Below are 16,943 nucleotides of genomic sequence, written 5' to 3'. Positions count from 1 at the left end.
AGAGTGGCAAGCTGTGCGCTGTCAGCACTCCCCGCGGGCGCCTCTGGAGCGCAGGAACCGAGCTGGGTGAGGAGGCTGCTGCCTTTCTGCGTCTCGGCTTTTTCTCTTCTGATTTCTGATAACTTCTGCTGGTAGCCCGTTTCATGGCTGGCCTGAAGATTGTCTTTTTCTCTTTAGTGTCGTGACTGGAGACCGGACCGCGGCTGTCTGGAAGCTGCTCCGCAAAGCAGCCTGTGAGCGGTGCCAGCTTAGCGCCCCTGCTGGCAGCGCCCAGCCAGCCGCCGCCCAGCTCACAGTCAGACGCCCCGCACTGGGCTGTCTTTCCAGGCTTGGCCGAAACTGGGCTGCCAAAGCCCAGACTCCACCAAAGCCCCCAGGTGGCTGCTCCTTCTGCACTTCGGCAGGGAGCTGGAGAGGACACTCGGCTTCTGGCAAACCTGAGCCAGGTTAGGCACTTAGGCGTGTCGTATCCTAGCAGTTTCGGTGAATTTGCTACCTGGAGCATACACTCTCTCCCTCTCTCACATCCTTTTCGAACAACCTGTGCTCCGGTCTTGGGGAATTGTGTAGATAACAGTTGATTCGGACAGGGGGATGCATCTCACTCTGGGAAACGTTTGCTGTTTGCAGAGTATTTGGGAAAGCGGCTCATCTAATTGAAATCCGTCTGGATTTTGCCCTGCCGGGATCTGTTCTATGCAAGACATCAACATCAGCATGGGAAAAGGCTGTTATAACATGATGGCTGCGGTGCTGTTGCTGATGCATGTCGAGAAGACGACAGCAATGCTGGAGCCCTGCGGCCACTGTGAGCCTGGTAAGACCCAGGTCGCCCTGTGTTGGGCGTGTTCTGCTGGACACCTGGCTCAGCTGGGTTGGGGTCAGGGCTCGTGGGCACTGTCTAAATTCCCTTTTATTCAGTATTCAACATGTAAGGGGCCCTCTTCTTTCTGCTAATTTATTGTTGCCATGGCTGTCCTGTGTCATTTCTGATTCTGTTGTGATGTTATGGATAATCCTGCAAGTGCATCACTATAAAAAGCCAATCAGCAAAAGAAAGCCTACCACTGTGGCATCTGGAGGCGGAGTCATCGTCTCAAAGTCCAGCTTGGTCAGGGACTTCCTAATGCTCTGGGTGGTCACTGTCCACTGTCAAACCTGCCTCCACTCTCTACCCTTTTAGGAACTTTTTGTGACATCCACAAGAACCAGACTTGCACTGCCTGTCCTTCAAATAGTTTCTCCAGCACAAGGGGACAGAGGACCTGTACAATATGCAAGCTGTGTGAAGGTACCCTTTAGAGGAGGTCTTTTGGGGAGTTGAAATATGTCTTCGCCATCCGAATGCAAGCTGGCACACCCAGCTCTTCTCCCCTGGCTTCCCGGAGGCTCCTGGGCGCCACTCCTTCTGCCAGGGGCAGACCCAGTAAAACCATGTTCTGGAATTGCCAGATGTCAGGGAACTGGACCTTTGGACCAGAGCGGTCACTGGTGACAGGGGAGCGTGTGTGCTGTGGCCGCTGGGGGCGCTGTGAGCGCGGCTTGCGTCCTAGCGCCGAGGTTGGCATCTGGGACCTGAGGGCAAAGGTCACGAAACTCAAGGGCTTTGCAGGGATTTTCAAGGTCAAGAAGCCGTGCTCCAAGACCAGCAATACGGAGTGCCAGTGCAGCTCGGGGTTCCACTGCGCCGGGGCCGACTGCAGCATGTGCGCGCCAGACTGCCCGCCCGGGGCAGGAGCAGCCGGCGCTGGTGAGTACTTGGCTGCAGCGGGCACGCAGTGTCGGCAGCGGCCGCACGCAGGTGTCCTGCACAGGGCCGCGGGCCGTTCACGATGAAGTAGATTCCGGGGCTTAGTTGACACGCGTGAGCTCCTGAGTCAGGTCCATGATACCGCCACGGCTATTCTCCAGCCCGTGGAAATAACCTGAAGTCGCCTCGGGGCGGGAGAGCCTCAGGCATCTTTCGTTTCAAACCCCCTGGGCGCGGTGTTACCTTCGCGGCGGTGGCTCGTGCTGCGCCGGTGGCCAGGCGGTGGCCTGGCTTTGGACGCGTCTTGGGACCGAGTTTCGGGAGCGGCGCCCACGTCCTCGGGCATCGTCTCCCGGTCTCCTGACAGCTGGTGTGGGGGGGGTCAGCCCCACAGAGTAGCAGGTGCCTTCCTGTAATGACACCTTTTGGGGGGTTGGTAAAGACTGGGTAGGAAGTGGTAGAAGGTTCCACCACCTCACAGCAAGTTGCAAGTTTCCTCACCTGTCCTAGAGCACGTACATTTTGTCATGGTGGCAAGACAGACACCACAGGTGGCCCGCCCTGGTGGCCGTCTGGGGCCGTGGTGGCGTGCGGCACAGGGTCCGGCTGTCGCCCGTCTCCCCCACAACCAGGCGTCTGTCTCCCCACCTGAAGCGGCGCCCCTCCCCCACGCTGCCCCTAGGCTGCTGTCTGAGTTTCTCTTTCACTTCCCAAGAGCCTGCTCACTGCTGGCTAGGAATTGCTTCTCCCTGTGCAACCCTCCTGCCCAGTCGCGACCCAGGTTCTGTGAGACTGGACAAAGGGGAGTTGGAGGAGGACGGGCGTTGGGACCGCCAGGCCGGGCTGCCCCCGGGCCTCCAGCAGGCCTCAGCAGCCCTGCCCGCGGCCGCCCGATCCTCTCACATCAAGATGGTGGCTGAGCGAGCCACTGCCACCCTCTATGTGCCCTTGGCACCGCTGCCACTTAGCGCCTCAGTGAGCCCCAGCCCCGGGGCGGGCTCCGTCCACTGTCCCCGCCTGCACCCGCGGCCCCGGCCAGGGCCTCCAGGCGCCCTGGCCTGAGCTTTCGGCCTCCCCTGCAGGACCCTGTGTCTGGGGCGCCCCGATGCCGCCCAGCCAAGACTGCGGTTTCGGGACGTTCAAGGACCTGAGCCGAGGCGACTGCCGGCCCTGGACAGAGTACGTATCACTCCTTCTGCATCACACAACTAAGATTCTAGGTTGGACCTTTTTTCTTTTCTAAGATTTATGTATGTGTGCATACAGACGTGGGTACAGGCCAAAGGTGCAGGGGGTGAGAGGCTTCACCAGAGACACAGTGGGAGCAGAACAGGCTGATCGACGAAGTCCACTGCTGAGGGGAGCAGTGGGGAGACAGGAGGGGTCTGCCGCGCCCCGGCCGGGGAGCGAACTCGTGCTGCAGTGGCTGCCGATAGCTTCACAGTGCTGAGCCTTAACACCTTAGGCCACCAGGAAGGGCCTTCATTTGCTTTTTATAACGTTTTACAAAAATACTGGTTTGTAGCACATTGGAAAGTTTTTTAAAAAGGTCTTTCCGCGCACATAGTTGAGCAGTCAAGTGAGACTTCACATAAAGTGGGAGTGAACTGGGCTTGAAGGATAGAAGGAAAAGATAGGACAGAGGGGGTGATGACGATGACGGGGTGGGGTGATCCTGGTGGCGGAGGTGGGTGTGGGTGACAGTGGGGGTGGAGACGGGGTGATCGGTGGGGTGATGCTGATGGCGGTGGGAGCGAGTCAGGCAGGGGACAATTTGGCACTGGGTTCTTACTCTCCTTGAAACAGTCCTGGGGTGATGAATAATTCATTTTCCAGATGAGAAAAGTGAGGCTTAGAGAGATTTCCTAACTTGCCGTTGGTCATTCTGGCCAAACCCTGGGGGTCTGATGCCAGCCCCCAGAGCGAGTCCAAACATTTGCCAAGTTCTCTGTCGCCCACGTGTGCAGGAGATGCTCGAATGTGCTCGGGGGTGGGGCTGGGAGGTTAACCGGACAGCGCGGCCTGAACTCCTCCGGGGCCAGAGGAGCGGGCTGCTGGGTAGCAGCCGGAGGCCGCAGGAGGCGGGGGCAGGCAAGTTGTGCGGAGCCTGGCATGGCCCAGGTGGCTGGCACCAGGCTGTTACTGGGTGGAAAATGTTAATGTCTTTAATCTGGATGATCTGTATGAAACCAATCATCTTCACTCTTTTTGTGTCTGTCTAAGCTGTTCTTTGAATGGAAAGTTTGTGCTTGTGAACGGGACGAAGGACAGTGATGTGGTGTGTGGCCCGCCCGCCGCCGACCTCTTTCCAGGTACCTGCCAGGGACAGCGGGTGGCTGCTTTGGTGAGTTCAACCAGAGCGACGTTCCGGGGCCTGCCGGGGCCTGCAGCAGCCCTGGCCCCGTGGCGCCTGACTTCAAGGGCCCCGTCAGTTTTTCTCGGGTGTTTGCCGTGAGGAGCAGAGCCAGTGAGACTTGAGCCCAGGGGAGACTGCCCGGTGGAGGGAGTCGAGAGCCCCTGTTTCCTAGAGGGTAGCGGGCCAGGCGCCTTCGCTTCTGCGGGCCTCTTGGCAAAGCAGAGCGTCTCCGTGCCCCACAGCTAACTGGCTAAGCCAGCTGGCAGGCGATGCCCGAGGCTCGGCGCCTCCCGGGCTGGGGTGGCAGGCAGGCGGCCCTGTCGACAGCACCCGTCTTTCCCTCCAAGGTAACGCCACCCGGATCCTGGTCATCTTGCTGGCGCTGACGTCAGCCATGGTGCTGGTCCTGTTGCTCTGCCTCGCGCACCGTCTGTCTGTCGTCAAGCACAGCAGGAAGAAACTCCTGGACATGGTCAAGCAACGTAAGATGGACGTCGCGCTCCGGGCGTCGCCTCCTGGGAGGCGGCCCTTTGCAGGGCCGGGGAGGAGCGCTTTCCTTCACGGGAGAGGCTGGGGCAGCAAGCAGCGGCACCAAGCCGGGTCAGCGCGGCCCCCAGGGGACGCTCATCCATCAATGTCTAGAGACATTTCGGCCACAGCTGGGGAGCAGGGGCAGGACAGGAGACCGGTATCTTGTGAGGGGTCAGCGTTGCAGCTGAACACCCACCAGCGCAGGGGGTAAGCCCACAGCACCCAGCACAAGTAGCGGAAGCACTGTGATTCTGTCCAGGAGAGCAGGGCTCGGTCGAGGGCTCTAGAAAGAGGCCAGCGTGAGCCCCGGGCAGCTGTGTGCCCATCCGGTTGTGCGCGCAGGACAGTAAGGAGCAGACGGTGGCGTTTCTTCGTGAGCGCTGCACCCCCAGCTGAGAAAAAGCTCGGCCCCGGGCTAGACCCACAGCCTAGGATCCAGGAGGCGTGGGAAGGGTCAGCTACAGCACTACTCTGGGGGAAAGAGCGCAGGAGTGGACTCACGCCTCAGACAAGACACTGCCCGTAGCAGTCCGGCAGGTGTCTGGCAGGAGACGGCCCTCACCGAACCATTTATTCCATAAGTTTACCCACAGAGCCATCCATGACAGGTGAGCTCTGCTGGGGGCGGGGGCTGTGCCTGCAGGGAGCCTCCAGGGCCCTGGGGAGACCTGGGAACCCCAAGACTGGAGCTGTTGGAAAAAACACGTGAGGGAAAGAGTCAGCCCCACCCTGCACCAAGCGGATTTGCACGAAGGTTCTGAAATCTAACACCGAGCCCCAGCGGGGGTGTCTAACTGGCAGCCCCTCGGGCTGGGGAGACGGAAGCCTTTCGGTGTTCCTCGGCCTCTTGCGTTTCTTTCCCCTTTCGAGAAATGCCTGACTGAATTTTCTGAGACTTTCCCACTGGCTCTCTTTTTTCTTTTTGCCACTATTAAACTACAGGACTGCTTCAGGCTGCCGCTCATATTCCGGCAAATCTTCTCCCATTCGGCGGCTTTCTTTATGATACTCTTTTGAGATCTGAACCTCTATGCTTGAACCACATCTCTGATTTAAAGAACTATCCTGCCTCATCTTCACCCCAAACTGTATGAATATAGGTTTCATCAAATGCTTTGCAAAAGTATTTATGAGTAATTAGTGGGGTGCAATGGGACTATAATCCACTAATAAATTTAGGTTATTTAAAGATTTATTTTACTGATTTATGCATAAGAGAGCTGGGGTGCAGGCCAGAGGTGCGGGGTGTGAGAGGATTCACCAGAGACAGAGTGGGGAGCAGAGCAAGCAGAGACAGGAGAGGTCTGCTGCACCCTGTGGGTAGCTCCCTGGCCGGGGATCGAACTCAGGCCACAGTGACTGGCGATAGCTGGATGGTGCTGAGCAGTGGCCCCTGCACGCCCAGGGAGGCCCCATTTTAAGCCTGTTTGGAATTAGATTCATGAGGGATTAAAAATTCATGTTCAAAGCAGTCTTGGTTGGCTTTGGTTACCAGTGATGCTGATTCCTGGGGATGGACGTTCCCTCTTCTATGTTCTGGGAAAGAGTTGATACTCATTCTTCTTACATTGCTTGGTGGGATTCTCTAGTGAGATGTTCTGTTTGGAGCTAAAGCTCCTCAACAGTCACAAGTTCAATTTCCTTAATAATTGTAGGACTACTTGGGTTCTTTAATTCATGTTGAGTGAGTTGGGGTAGTTTGTGGTTTTTGATGAACGTGTCCATTTCATCTAAGTTGTCAGATAAATCTAAGTATTTCAGTTACTCGTGGTATTTCCTTATTACTTTGGTCTGCGGGGTCTGTAGTGTGGTGTCACCGGCCAGGCAGGGGCTAGGGCCCTGCGGTATGACCCAGCTCCCATACAGACAGGCGGAGGGGCCAGCTGGCCCCAGCCGCCAGGAGCCGTAGGGAGTCGGGGCTCACGGACTGGTGACAAAGCCAGGAAAGGGCACCCAGCAGACACCCCTCTCTGGGCACTGGAACGTGACCCCTGAAGGAGCTGGCCGAGGGGGTCTGTGTAGTTTTAGGGTTGCTGGCTGTGAGCACTGAAGAGCTGCTGCTTGGGGGGCGTGTGGGGTTCACGTCAGCTGTGAAGTAGGCATCTCACAGAGGCCGTGTGTCCACAGCTCCAGGCGAGCCAGTCTGGTTGCCAGGCCCGTGACGCCTCTGCTCCGTAACTGCCTTCTCCCCAGAGCAGCTCACCCGGGAAGTTGTAGAACCCATGGGTTATTTAAAACTGTGCTTTTCGGTTTCCAAGTATTTGGTGATGCCTCCGTTTTCATTCTGCTATTGATATCCAGTTCAGGTCTCTTCTACGCGATACGATTTCAATTCCTGTAAATCTGTCCCATGGACAACTCTTCTGTTGGTTAAAGTGCTAATATTGATTAGCTCCTCTTGATTGATGAGGTTGTTGAATTCTGTATCTTTGTCGATTTCCTGTCTACTTTATCAGCGGATGGGGGAGGGTCGTTTAATTCTCCAAATTTGATTGTATCTCTTCTCAGTTTTATCAAGTTTTGCTTCCCCAGGTCAGCACTGCTGTCTGGGGTATGTGCACTGAGGACTGTCACATCTTCTTGGTGAACAGACTCTTTTATAATTAGCCAGGACCCTCTCTGTGTCTGGTAATTTCCTTCATGCTTAAGTTTACTCTAGCTGACGTGAATCACTCCTGCTATTTGAAAAACATTAACATATTTGTGATCCATCTTTTTGCCTCATTTCACTTTCTACCCACCTACCTCTTTATATTTGAAGCGAACTCTTTGGAGACACTATGGGGTCACTCTGCTAATCTCTGCCCTTTATTGGTGTATCTAATCTGTGTATATTTAATGTAATCATTTACACCTCAGCACTTACGACACCATATTAGTTTTTGTTTCTGGTTCTGTTGCTCTCTGGTTTCCATTTCTGTTTCTCTCTTACTCCATTTGTAGAACAGCAAGTGTCTTCTGATTGAAACCCAGACATGTAGGATATGATGATATGACTGGAGCAGATGGAAAGCTGCTACTTCCTCAGGTTTTCTCTGATGGGGCTCACTCCATATTGGGGGGGGCTGCCTTGTTACTGCCAGGCAGGGGTAGGGTAGAAGTCCAGATTTGACAGCAGACCTCCTGGGGCGGAGGGGCTCCTAGACACAAGTAGGGGTTCAGGCTCCCCACTGAGGCTCTGCTGACACCACTGGGGTGAGGAAAGTTCCCAGGGTGTTAAGTTGGGGTGTTACTGTTCCCACGACCCCCAGATTTTGAAGGGGTGGGGTGGGGTGGCCTCGCTGCTGCTGGGCAGTAGTGAGTCCTGGCTCCCCTCCAGTCCCCCTTGGACACTGGCCAGGGGAGAGGAAGACAACACTTGATGCGGCCTGGCGAGAGTGGACGCCGGGCTCTGCACAGCCCTGGCTGGTGGGCTTGGGCATGGGCCACAGTTTTTTTCTGTTTTCTGCTAGAGTAGAGTGATTCTTATCTAAAAGCTTCAGCTTTCTCTGCAACTCTTTTCCTTGTTCTAGAGCAAGAAAGAATAGCCTTTGGGGGTGGGGGACACTTTCGATTTTTAGTCTCCATCTGCTGGCATTTCTGGGCTGTGGGTGTGTGCAGTCCCCAGCCTGGGGCATTTGAGGCTGCGAGGAAACTCAGGGAGCGTGCGGCCATGCTGCTCTCCTGGCCCGAGGTCCCTCCTCTGTCTCTCCACCACTCAGGTCCTTCTGACTCACGTAGACGGTGTCCACAGTTTGAGCAGCAGTTAACAGAAAAGCTAAATATGACTACCCCATCTTCAATGCCATTTCAAATGAAAGATTTCCCATCAGTAGCGCTGAATACATTCCCAGCTTCTCCTATGTTTTTGGAGATAGCACAGTAGTTAGGTTTTAGCTCTTTCTCATAAGAACAAGCACACAAAAAATGACTTTATTAGAATAGAAAAATATCTGCTTTGGGGGCCTGGTGGTGCAGGGGTTAAATCTCACTGTCAAGCTACTGGCAGCCACCGCAGGCTGAGTTGGTCCCTGGCCAGGGAGTGACCCATAGGGAGCAGCAGCCCTCTCCAGTCTCCCCGCCACTCCCCCCAGCAGTGGGGATGTCAGTACATCCGCCTGCCCTGCTCCCCACTCTGTCTCTGGGGAGTCCTCCCACCCTCCGCATCTCTGGCCTGTGCCCCAGCTTTTGTGTGCATAAATAAATACAATAAATCTTTTAAAAAGAGAGAAAAATATCTGCTTAGGATTGAAATTTCCTCAGCAGTAACACAAATACTTTACAAACAAAAAACCCTGAACCTGGAAGTTAATGTGTCGATCAGTTCTTTACTTACTAAGAACTGGAACTAGTGGGAATATCTTAAAATTGTGCTGTTACAGCTTCTCACTCACAAGAAACTGCCTCATGTATAATCCGAGTAACTTCTAAGCCAAAATACGTGCTGCATGGAAACTCCAGTCATACTTGGGAAAGCATTCCTTTCATGGTGGAGTGATCCGAACTCAAGATTGGTTTAACCATGGAGAAAATAATTTTTTAGGACCAATCAAATAAATACTTGGCAAAAGGGGAAAAAATCTTAAATAACGCAGAGAAAAGTTAATAGTTGCTTTACCTCTTTTTGATGAGTTAAGTTGAAAAGTTTTGCTAAGAGATGTTCCAGGGTTGCGATTTATGGAACGTGAGTGTGCGGTACTCAAAACAGACAACAAAAGATAAATGTCTTGTAAATTCCATTCTAGCATTTATGAAGCCAATCCAAGTTGCCCAAGAAGAAGACGGCTGTAGCTGCCGGTTTCCGGAAGAAGAAGAATATGAAATATGAAGTGGGAGGCCGGAGGGCCGCTGGGCACCTCCAGGCAGAATGAGCAGAGACCAACGCGCCCCCCGGCCACCTTCTAAACTGCAGACCCCAGCCTGGGCGGGCCAGCAGCATCCTGAAAAGATTTGTTTGCTAAATGCGATCGGATTGGCTCTGGAAACGATGCCATGTGAACAGAACAGGGGCACTTTCTAGATACTATTGGAGAAGTCTGGGTTACTTGGGCTAAGTTTTTGAAATCCAGAGAAAATGATATTTTAAATTTACCCCCCTGGTCAGTAGTGCAGCTAAAATTGCAGTCAAAATCAGTCCCCCCTTTTCTGGTGCTAACATGACATGTGACGAGTCATGAGAAGCAGGAAACATCCCCAAGCAAATTCCCACCGATTCAGCCCCTGCCCCGCCGCAGCAGGAGAGGACAGTGTCCGGGGGCGAGGCAAGGGTTTGGACAGAGGTCAGGGCCTGTGCTGTCCCGTGATCTTCCCATCCTCCCCGCTGCTGCCTCAGCCTCGCTCTCCCTGGGCTAGATCTTACTTTAAAAAAAAAAAAAAAATCATAAAACCATAAAAAAATCTTTGCTACACTCAAACGAGTGAACAAAATGTATATGAAAAGTATGACACGCAGAGGTCATGACCTGGGGTCCCGGCCCAGCCAGAGCCCCCCAGGATGCCCACACCCTGCCTGAGCACCTGCACCCAGCTTCTGGGCTGAGAAGGGCGAAAGCTGAGTCGGAATGAGAAGTCTACCCCGTGATGTGCCAACGGCGTGAAACTCAAGGAGCCCACGAACCTGGTTCTGCGGGACCACCCAGCCCGCGTGGGTCACCTCTGGGACACACAGCTGCTGTGACCGACCGTGCCAAGGACCAAAGGTGGAGAAGAGCCTCCTTTTAGAGTCCAAGTGAAGGTCAGCGTGTCCTTCTGCCCTGCCCCCCACCATGTCTGCTTACCTCCCCCCCCAACCCAGGACACCCCACTTGGGAGTACTGATTTGGGAAAAACCCTGACATTTATTTAACTATTATATGCCCTAAAACTATGCTATTTAGTCTTGTTTTAGTTTTGTAAAGATAGTATCAGACTGTGGGCGACATCTGTGACTCGCTTGCACCACTAAAATTATATTTATTAAGATTCACGCATGTTGCTGGAATGCATCTATGTTAGCACTGTAGAATTTTGTAGCTGTACCTTAACTTATCTGTTCTCCACCAAAGGAGAGGTGGGCTGTTCCCAGGTTCTGGGCATCACGGACCATGTTGCTACGAGTGTGCTTTCCAGTCTCCCGTGAGAGAGCGTCACTGGGAAGCTGGGGCGTGGAGCCACTGCTGGGTCTCCCCAAAGTTCATCTTGGCGAGCTGGACACCACAGTGAGAGCTGCTCCTTCACGCAGACCAGGAAGGGAGTGAGCTGCTCCGGCACGATGCACACGCTCCTCTGGCTGCCAGCTGCTGCCATGTCCTGCATCAGTTCCCGCTGGGAGTGACGTGGCAGGAGCAGTGACCGCTGTCTGGACAGTGCTTAAAGGGCCGCACATCTCTTGCTCAGCTGGCTGACCCAAGTCACGTAGTCACGCTGGGCGTCCTACGGCAGAAAGCCGAGTGTCTGCCCAAAGAGGGGCAGGAAGCATTTCGGACAGCGAGAGCATACTGTGGAGGCAGAGTGAGGCGGGGGCTCTGCCCTGAGCCCCTGGCTGTGGCCACTCAGTCTCACAAGGCTGTGGGCTCAAGGTGGCATCTCACGGTGGTCGTATTTTGCATTCTCTCAGTTCCCTTGAACATCCTGTCACATTTTTATAACATGCATTTCTTTTTTGTGAAATTAGTTGCTGTTTTGTGCAATGGTTGCATGTTCTCGTTGAATCACAGAAGTTCTTTATATATTCTAGGTACTGGTCTCTGGTCGCTTACACATGTCATACATATCTGCTTTGCTTGTCATTTGTTCTCTCTCTTTTTTTTACCATTTTACTAATAATCAAGTTTATTAATTTAATTTGATTAAGTTTAAAACCCTTTTCGGAAAAACACCGGGTGGTTTCACTCATAACAGGAGAGTAAAGGACCAGGTGAGAAGATAATAACGAACAACTATATACCAGAGACATTTTACAGGGGTGGGGAGGGGATGGGATCAAAAACAGTGGGTGGGGGAGGGAAATACACTGGACGGGTGATCTGGTGATGGGAAGCCCACGGGGATTACGACTGAGATGGAGAAAGGCACAAAATGATGTAAAAATAAATTATTATATTATTTTTAAAAAGTTAAAAAAAGTTTGTAACCTTTTTCATTATAGTTAACTTTTTTTGTCCCTAGGCTAAAGAACTCCTTCCCTATTCCAACATCACAAAGATTTTTCTTCACATTTTATTCTGAAAGTTTTAAGTCTGGTCTCTTGTATTAAGGTTAATACAAAAGACTGTGCATAGATAGGTCCAAGTTTGAGTTTTGTACCTGCATGATCACTAGTACCCTCCATTTAGTAACCCGTCCTGGACCCAAGGATCAGCAATAACCCTCATCATTCATCACCTCAGTATATTCCCGGGTCTGTTTCTAGGCTCTCTAGTCTGGGCTCAATTTGTCCTGCGCCAATGACATACTGTTTTTGTTACTGTAGCTTTATAATAGTTTTTGACACTTGGTAGGGCAAGATTTTAATGTCCTTCAATAGGATTTCCTAAAAGTTCTCCAGATAATTGGAGCTGGAAAAGATCATGCTTAGTGAGATAAGTGAGAAAGAAAAAAATACTGGATGGTTTCACTCATAGTAGGAGTATAATGGACCAGGCAAGAAAATAATAAGAATAATGAACAGCCATATACCAGAGACATTTTATGGGGGTGGAGTGGGGAATGGGATCAAAAACGGGGGGGGGGGGAGGGAAGTGCACGGGACTATGGTGATGGGAAACACATGGGGATTACAATTGAGATTAAAAAAAATGTACAAAATGATGTAAAAATAAACTATTTAAAAAAAAAGTTCTCCAGATATTATACATCTTTTTAGACTTATTTCAAGGTACTTTGCTTTATTTTTGCTTTTTAAATGATTGTGCTTGCTGTTGGAATCTAGAAGTATAGCTGATTTAACTATATTAGTTTATAGCCAGCTTCTTTGCTAAACTTTTCTATTATTTTTAACTGTAGGTAAGCTGATTCTTTGGGTTTTTCTATACATCCAGTCATGTGATGGTCAACAATATTTTCTTCCTTTTCTGGTTCTTGCTGTCTCACTTCTTGCTATACTTCTTGACTTGGTAGGCCCTCAGATACAATGTAAGTCAATGTAACTATGTCACACTTTATATAATAAATTGTTTTATTTAAGGTGAATTCCTACATTTTTTGGTAAATAGACTGGATCAGGTCAAAGAAGGCCCCTCATTCTGGTTTGTGAATAGAGTTAGTTTTTATCTGAAGATCATAATGTGTTTTTTTCAAATGAATTTTTTTTGAAAAACAAAATTATTTGATAGCAGCTGACTCGGCTTGTGGTTCTATCTTTGATTTAATCTAAAGTTCAACGGCATTCTAAGAAGATAAAAGCCTGCAAGAAACTTAGAATAATATTCTTCCCCCCTCCTCTGTAAAGGATGTATTTTCTTATGCATTGGTATCTAATTATGTGGCTTGAGAAGGCCTTGTTTTAATTTTAATAGACACAGTGACTTCACTGGATTTTTTTTTTCTTTACTATTTTATGGAGGGATTGGTATTAAGTAAAAGATGAAGCTAATGTTATAGAGGATATATTTTGTAATGTTCCAAGTAATTTTGGGCCCTCTTTGGTGATGCTGCAGGTTGAAGCGCAGCACTATGAAGCTGCCAGCCGCCGCTGCGGCAGAGTTCGATCCCCGCCCCGGAGGTGACCGCCAGGGCGCAGCAGACCTCTCCTGACCTGCCTGCTGCTCCCTCAGCAGTGGACTTCAGTCCATCCACCTGTCCTGCTCCCCACTGTGTCTCTGGTGAATCCTCTCACTGCCCACACCTCTGGCCTGTACCCCAGGTCTTGTGTGCATAAATAAATAATCTTTAAAAAAAATTTCCAAAAATCTTGCCAGGCCCATAAACCCTCCTCTTGGTGAGACTGACAGAAAATAAGACCCCCAAGCATTCTGCCTGCAGTGGCTACCACGGGGTCTCCCCAGGTTTTGGGGAATCTCAACAGGAACAGGAAGCTTCATGCAAGCATCCTGCAGACCTGGAATCCTGGCGAGGACAAGAGAATGGCCACTGTGGAGTGACCCTCTGAGGTAGGTGGCAAACGACATTTCGGGGTGCAGCGTGCCTTTGGGACGCAGGGCGGGGGGGGCGCTCTTGCCGCTCCATGCCACAGCTTGTGAACTGTCAGTCCCTGGCACTGAATGCTCTGCTGTCTGCCCATGCACAGAGAGCGGCCAGTCACCCCTCACCAGCTTGGGCCACCCATGGATTCTCACTGCCCCAGATTATAAACAAAGAAAGTCCACTGTTTATTCTACTATCTGCAGCAGGCGGGCCTGGCAGACTCCAGCACTCGCTATTTCATAACAGTCACTGATATGAAGCACAGGAACTTGGAATCTGAATGTTCGTTTCCCCTAAGTGACAGTTAGTAGAGAAAAGAAATCCAAAGAGAATAAAAGGAACCCCCTTGGGGGTTAACTCAGGACACTTAATAACTGAGTTTCATCCGAATGAATGCCAATGTCTGTGGTCAACAGAAATGCGTATATTTCGGGATGTGCCAGTTGGAGACAGTTTTCTAAATGCTTACGACCAGGCTTAGGCTACTTCTCAATCAACTTTGATTTTCTCCTCTAGTGGAACATTCTGATGGAAACTTCTCAGATGAGGGGCACGAGGCCCCGGAAGGTGTCTCCTCTGCAAAGCAGTCTTTCCATTTGTGGGTGCAAAGGAGGGCCACAGCAAGGGATGTGTGGTCTGCGTGCGGTGGGGCTCAGGGGTGAGCATGTCTGTTCACAGGACTTTGAAATAGGACACCAAAATGTCACCTCAACAGGAAAAAAGGAATAAAAAAAAAAAAGCAGCAGCTGGTTCTTTCTGAAACTCGTATTACCAGTGCCACCGCGAGCCATAGCGGCTCAGGATGGAGTCAGTGCCCTCCCTGCGAAGCCAGGCAGAGGCTCAGTGCCAAGTTCAGCGAACGGGCGAGTTTGGGATCCTTGTAAGCCACCAAACAAGGAGCACTGTCTCATCCCAGGATGGGGTCGGGCCTGCATGTCCCACTCCATCACGGAGGTTGTTCAAACAGCATGCTTGCAGATTTCAAAAGGCTGAACCTGACAGCCTGTCCCCTGCCCTGGACTCGCTCTTTCCAGGGGCCCTGCCTCAGGTACCCACGAGGACCCAGAGATAAAGGCAGCCCTCCACCTTTGACCCCGAGCCGAGGGTCGGACAGGCACAACCTGGTCGGAGGTCTGTTGCCACCGAGGACCTCCTGTCTGCTGGGAGTTGACCTTAAAGTAGGGCGGCACCCGCCATCTGCAGCTCTTGCTGGTGGGGAGCCTGTGAGCCTGGGGGGAGGCACAGGCTGGAAGGGGTGGGAGAGGCTTCCTGGGAGGACAAGGACAAAGGGCGAGCGAGAAACACCTGTTCCAGAAGGAGCGAGAAACACCTGCTTCTGTTCCAGAAGGAGCACGGGCCCAGGGTTGGTGATGGGAGGGAAGTGACGGGGGCAGGGACACTGCAGTCACAGAGAAGCAGCAGCTGGCTTTAGTCCAAGCCCACCCAGACACCGCGTGGGACGCGTCTACACCGAGCAGCTCTCACTGTTCACCTGGAGTTCCGATAACCGGGCACCCCCTGATTTTATTGGCTCCATTTGGCAAGCCTGGTTCACAGGGGCACAGGGATTTGGGTTCTAAGAGAACTGGAGAGAGCTGAGCAAGGTGGGGTGCTGGGTGGGGACCAGGGGGAGCCAGTGACACGCGGGGACCAGAGTGCGGGGAAGGAGAAGGGGAGTTTCCGTTTCCCCAGGAGCAGGGGCCACAGGAATGCAGGTACTGGCAGGAAGGAGGCCCAAGAGCGGAGGCCAGAAGGTTCTCTGGGGCCCTCTGGGTGGGGAGAGGATGGCGGGAAAGACGGGCTTCACGGCGAGCGGCGGCATGCTGGCCTGCCCGCTCCGGGCAAGTCCCTCAGCCCCCAGGGACGTGGGCTCATGCGGGAGGGCTGGAGCCTGCCAGGGCTGAGAGGCCAGGGAGCTGCCCCGGGGCTGGGGTTTTCCAGGAGGGAGTGCCAGAGGTCAGGGGGACAGGGCAGCTCCAGACAGTGACAAGAGAGTCATCAGCGGAGTCTAAGTTGAGAGTTTACACTTGGACTCCACACTCACTGGGGAGGCCGCTCTCAGAGACCCTTGGGGCTCTGCAGACGGTCTGAGAGGACACTCGCCAGACAGAGCGACTGGGCGCCACAAACAGCCTCCTCCGTGGACAGGAATTTCAAGAGGAAACAGATGCTCCCCAGGGAATGTGTCAGCTGAGATGGCCCCCCACGCTCCCCGCCCCCGCGCCCCCGGCAGGAAGAGGCAGGGGCTGTTACCAGAAAACGGCCTTGTCCCCCGAGGGCAGGCCTGGCCTGGCCAGGCTGCGCTGCGTGCCTGTGGCCAGACGCCGCGTCACCGCGGGACCTGACATGTGTCGCGATTACTCCTCCTCCACTGCTCGCCCTCACGCTCTGCGGGGGCCCCTGAAGGCCGAATGGATGGAGGCGCTCAGAAGGCCGGGCAGGCAGCTGTGCCCGGGGGCATCTGTAGCAAAGGGCCCCCACACAGACCCCTCTCTCACAGAATGTTCTCTAAAGTCCTCCGCGCCGACTGCCTGGGGAGACCGGCGGCCCGAGGTCACTGCGCTAGGAGCCGTGATGCTGACCGTGGCTCTGCTCACGACCGCTGGTCAGCCAGGGCGAGGGCCCCACAGCCCTGGGGGTGCCCGTTCCCACGCTGGGGTACCTGGGGCAGAGCTCAGACATTTTCTTCCATGTGGGAGATGAGTGGCCAGAGGCTCATTCTCCTGGCGTCCGTCACAGGACGGTCTTATTGTAACGAGGCTTATTGTAACGAGGCTCTGAACAAGCCTTGAAGGACGAGTAACACCAGCTTTCAGCGCCGTCCGGGCCCCTGGGGGTCTGAGGACAGCCTCCGCCGCGCGGCCGAGCTCCCGCCTGGGTTTCCTCCTCCTGAGATGGCACAGAGCTGCCGGGAGGTGACAGCCACGGCCTGACACGGTGCCCCACTGCTCCAGCAGCGACCAGACGTGCCATGTTCCCAGCAAACTGGCAGAATAACAGCTTAGCCCCGGGCTGCGAGCTCACTGCTCTTGGGTGACTAAGGGGGCAGGGAGGGGGCACAAGCATCTCCCGCCCTGCAGTGTTGATCTGCTGGCTGATCTGCTTCCAGGAGGCCGCAAGACATCCGTTCCGGCCCAGCTGCCCGTGTGGGGTGCCGGCCACCGCTCCTGCACCCCTCCCCCACCCCCCACACACCACACACAC

At 53.3% G+C, this 16,943-nt stretch overlaps 1 protein-coding gene across 1 annotated transcript; it reads left to right on the top strand.

Moving 5' to 3' along the window:
* The first annotated feature begins 636 nt into the window (after positions 1 to 636).
* On the top strand, positions 637 to 9,444 carry TNFRSF9 (tumor necrosis factor receptor superfamily, member 9). The gene is made up of 8 exons (XM_004679304.2): positions 637 to 817; positions 1,184 to 1,291; positions 1,613 to 1,750; positions 2,532 to 2,747; positions 2,833 to 2,929; positions 3,974 to 4,062; positions 4,454 to 4,588; positions 9,362 to 9,444. The coding sequence occupies exons 1-8, from the start codon at positions 697 to 699 to the stop codon at positions 9,442 to 9,444; spliced, it is 987 nt and encodes a 328-aa protein (XP_004679361.2). The 5' UTR covers positions 637 to 696.
* The last annotated feature ends 7,499 nt before the right edge of the window (positions 9,445 to 16,943 follow it).

Source organism: Condylura cristata, unplaced genomic scaffold, assembly GCF_000260355.1.
Source record: "Condylura cristata isolate star-nosed mole 26May11 unplaced genomic scaffold, ConCri1.0 scaffold00008, whole genome shotgun sequence".
Classification (NCBI taxonomy): domain Eukaryota; kingdom Metazoa; phylum Chordata; class Mammalia; order Eulipotyphla; family Talpidae; genus Condylura; species Condylura cristata.
Note: the sequence above shows the minus strand (reverse complement) of the source record. Positions and strands in the feature narration are given on the sequence as shown.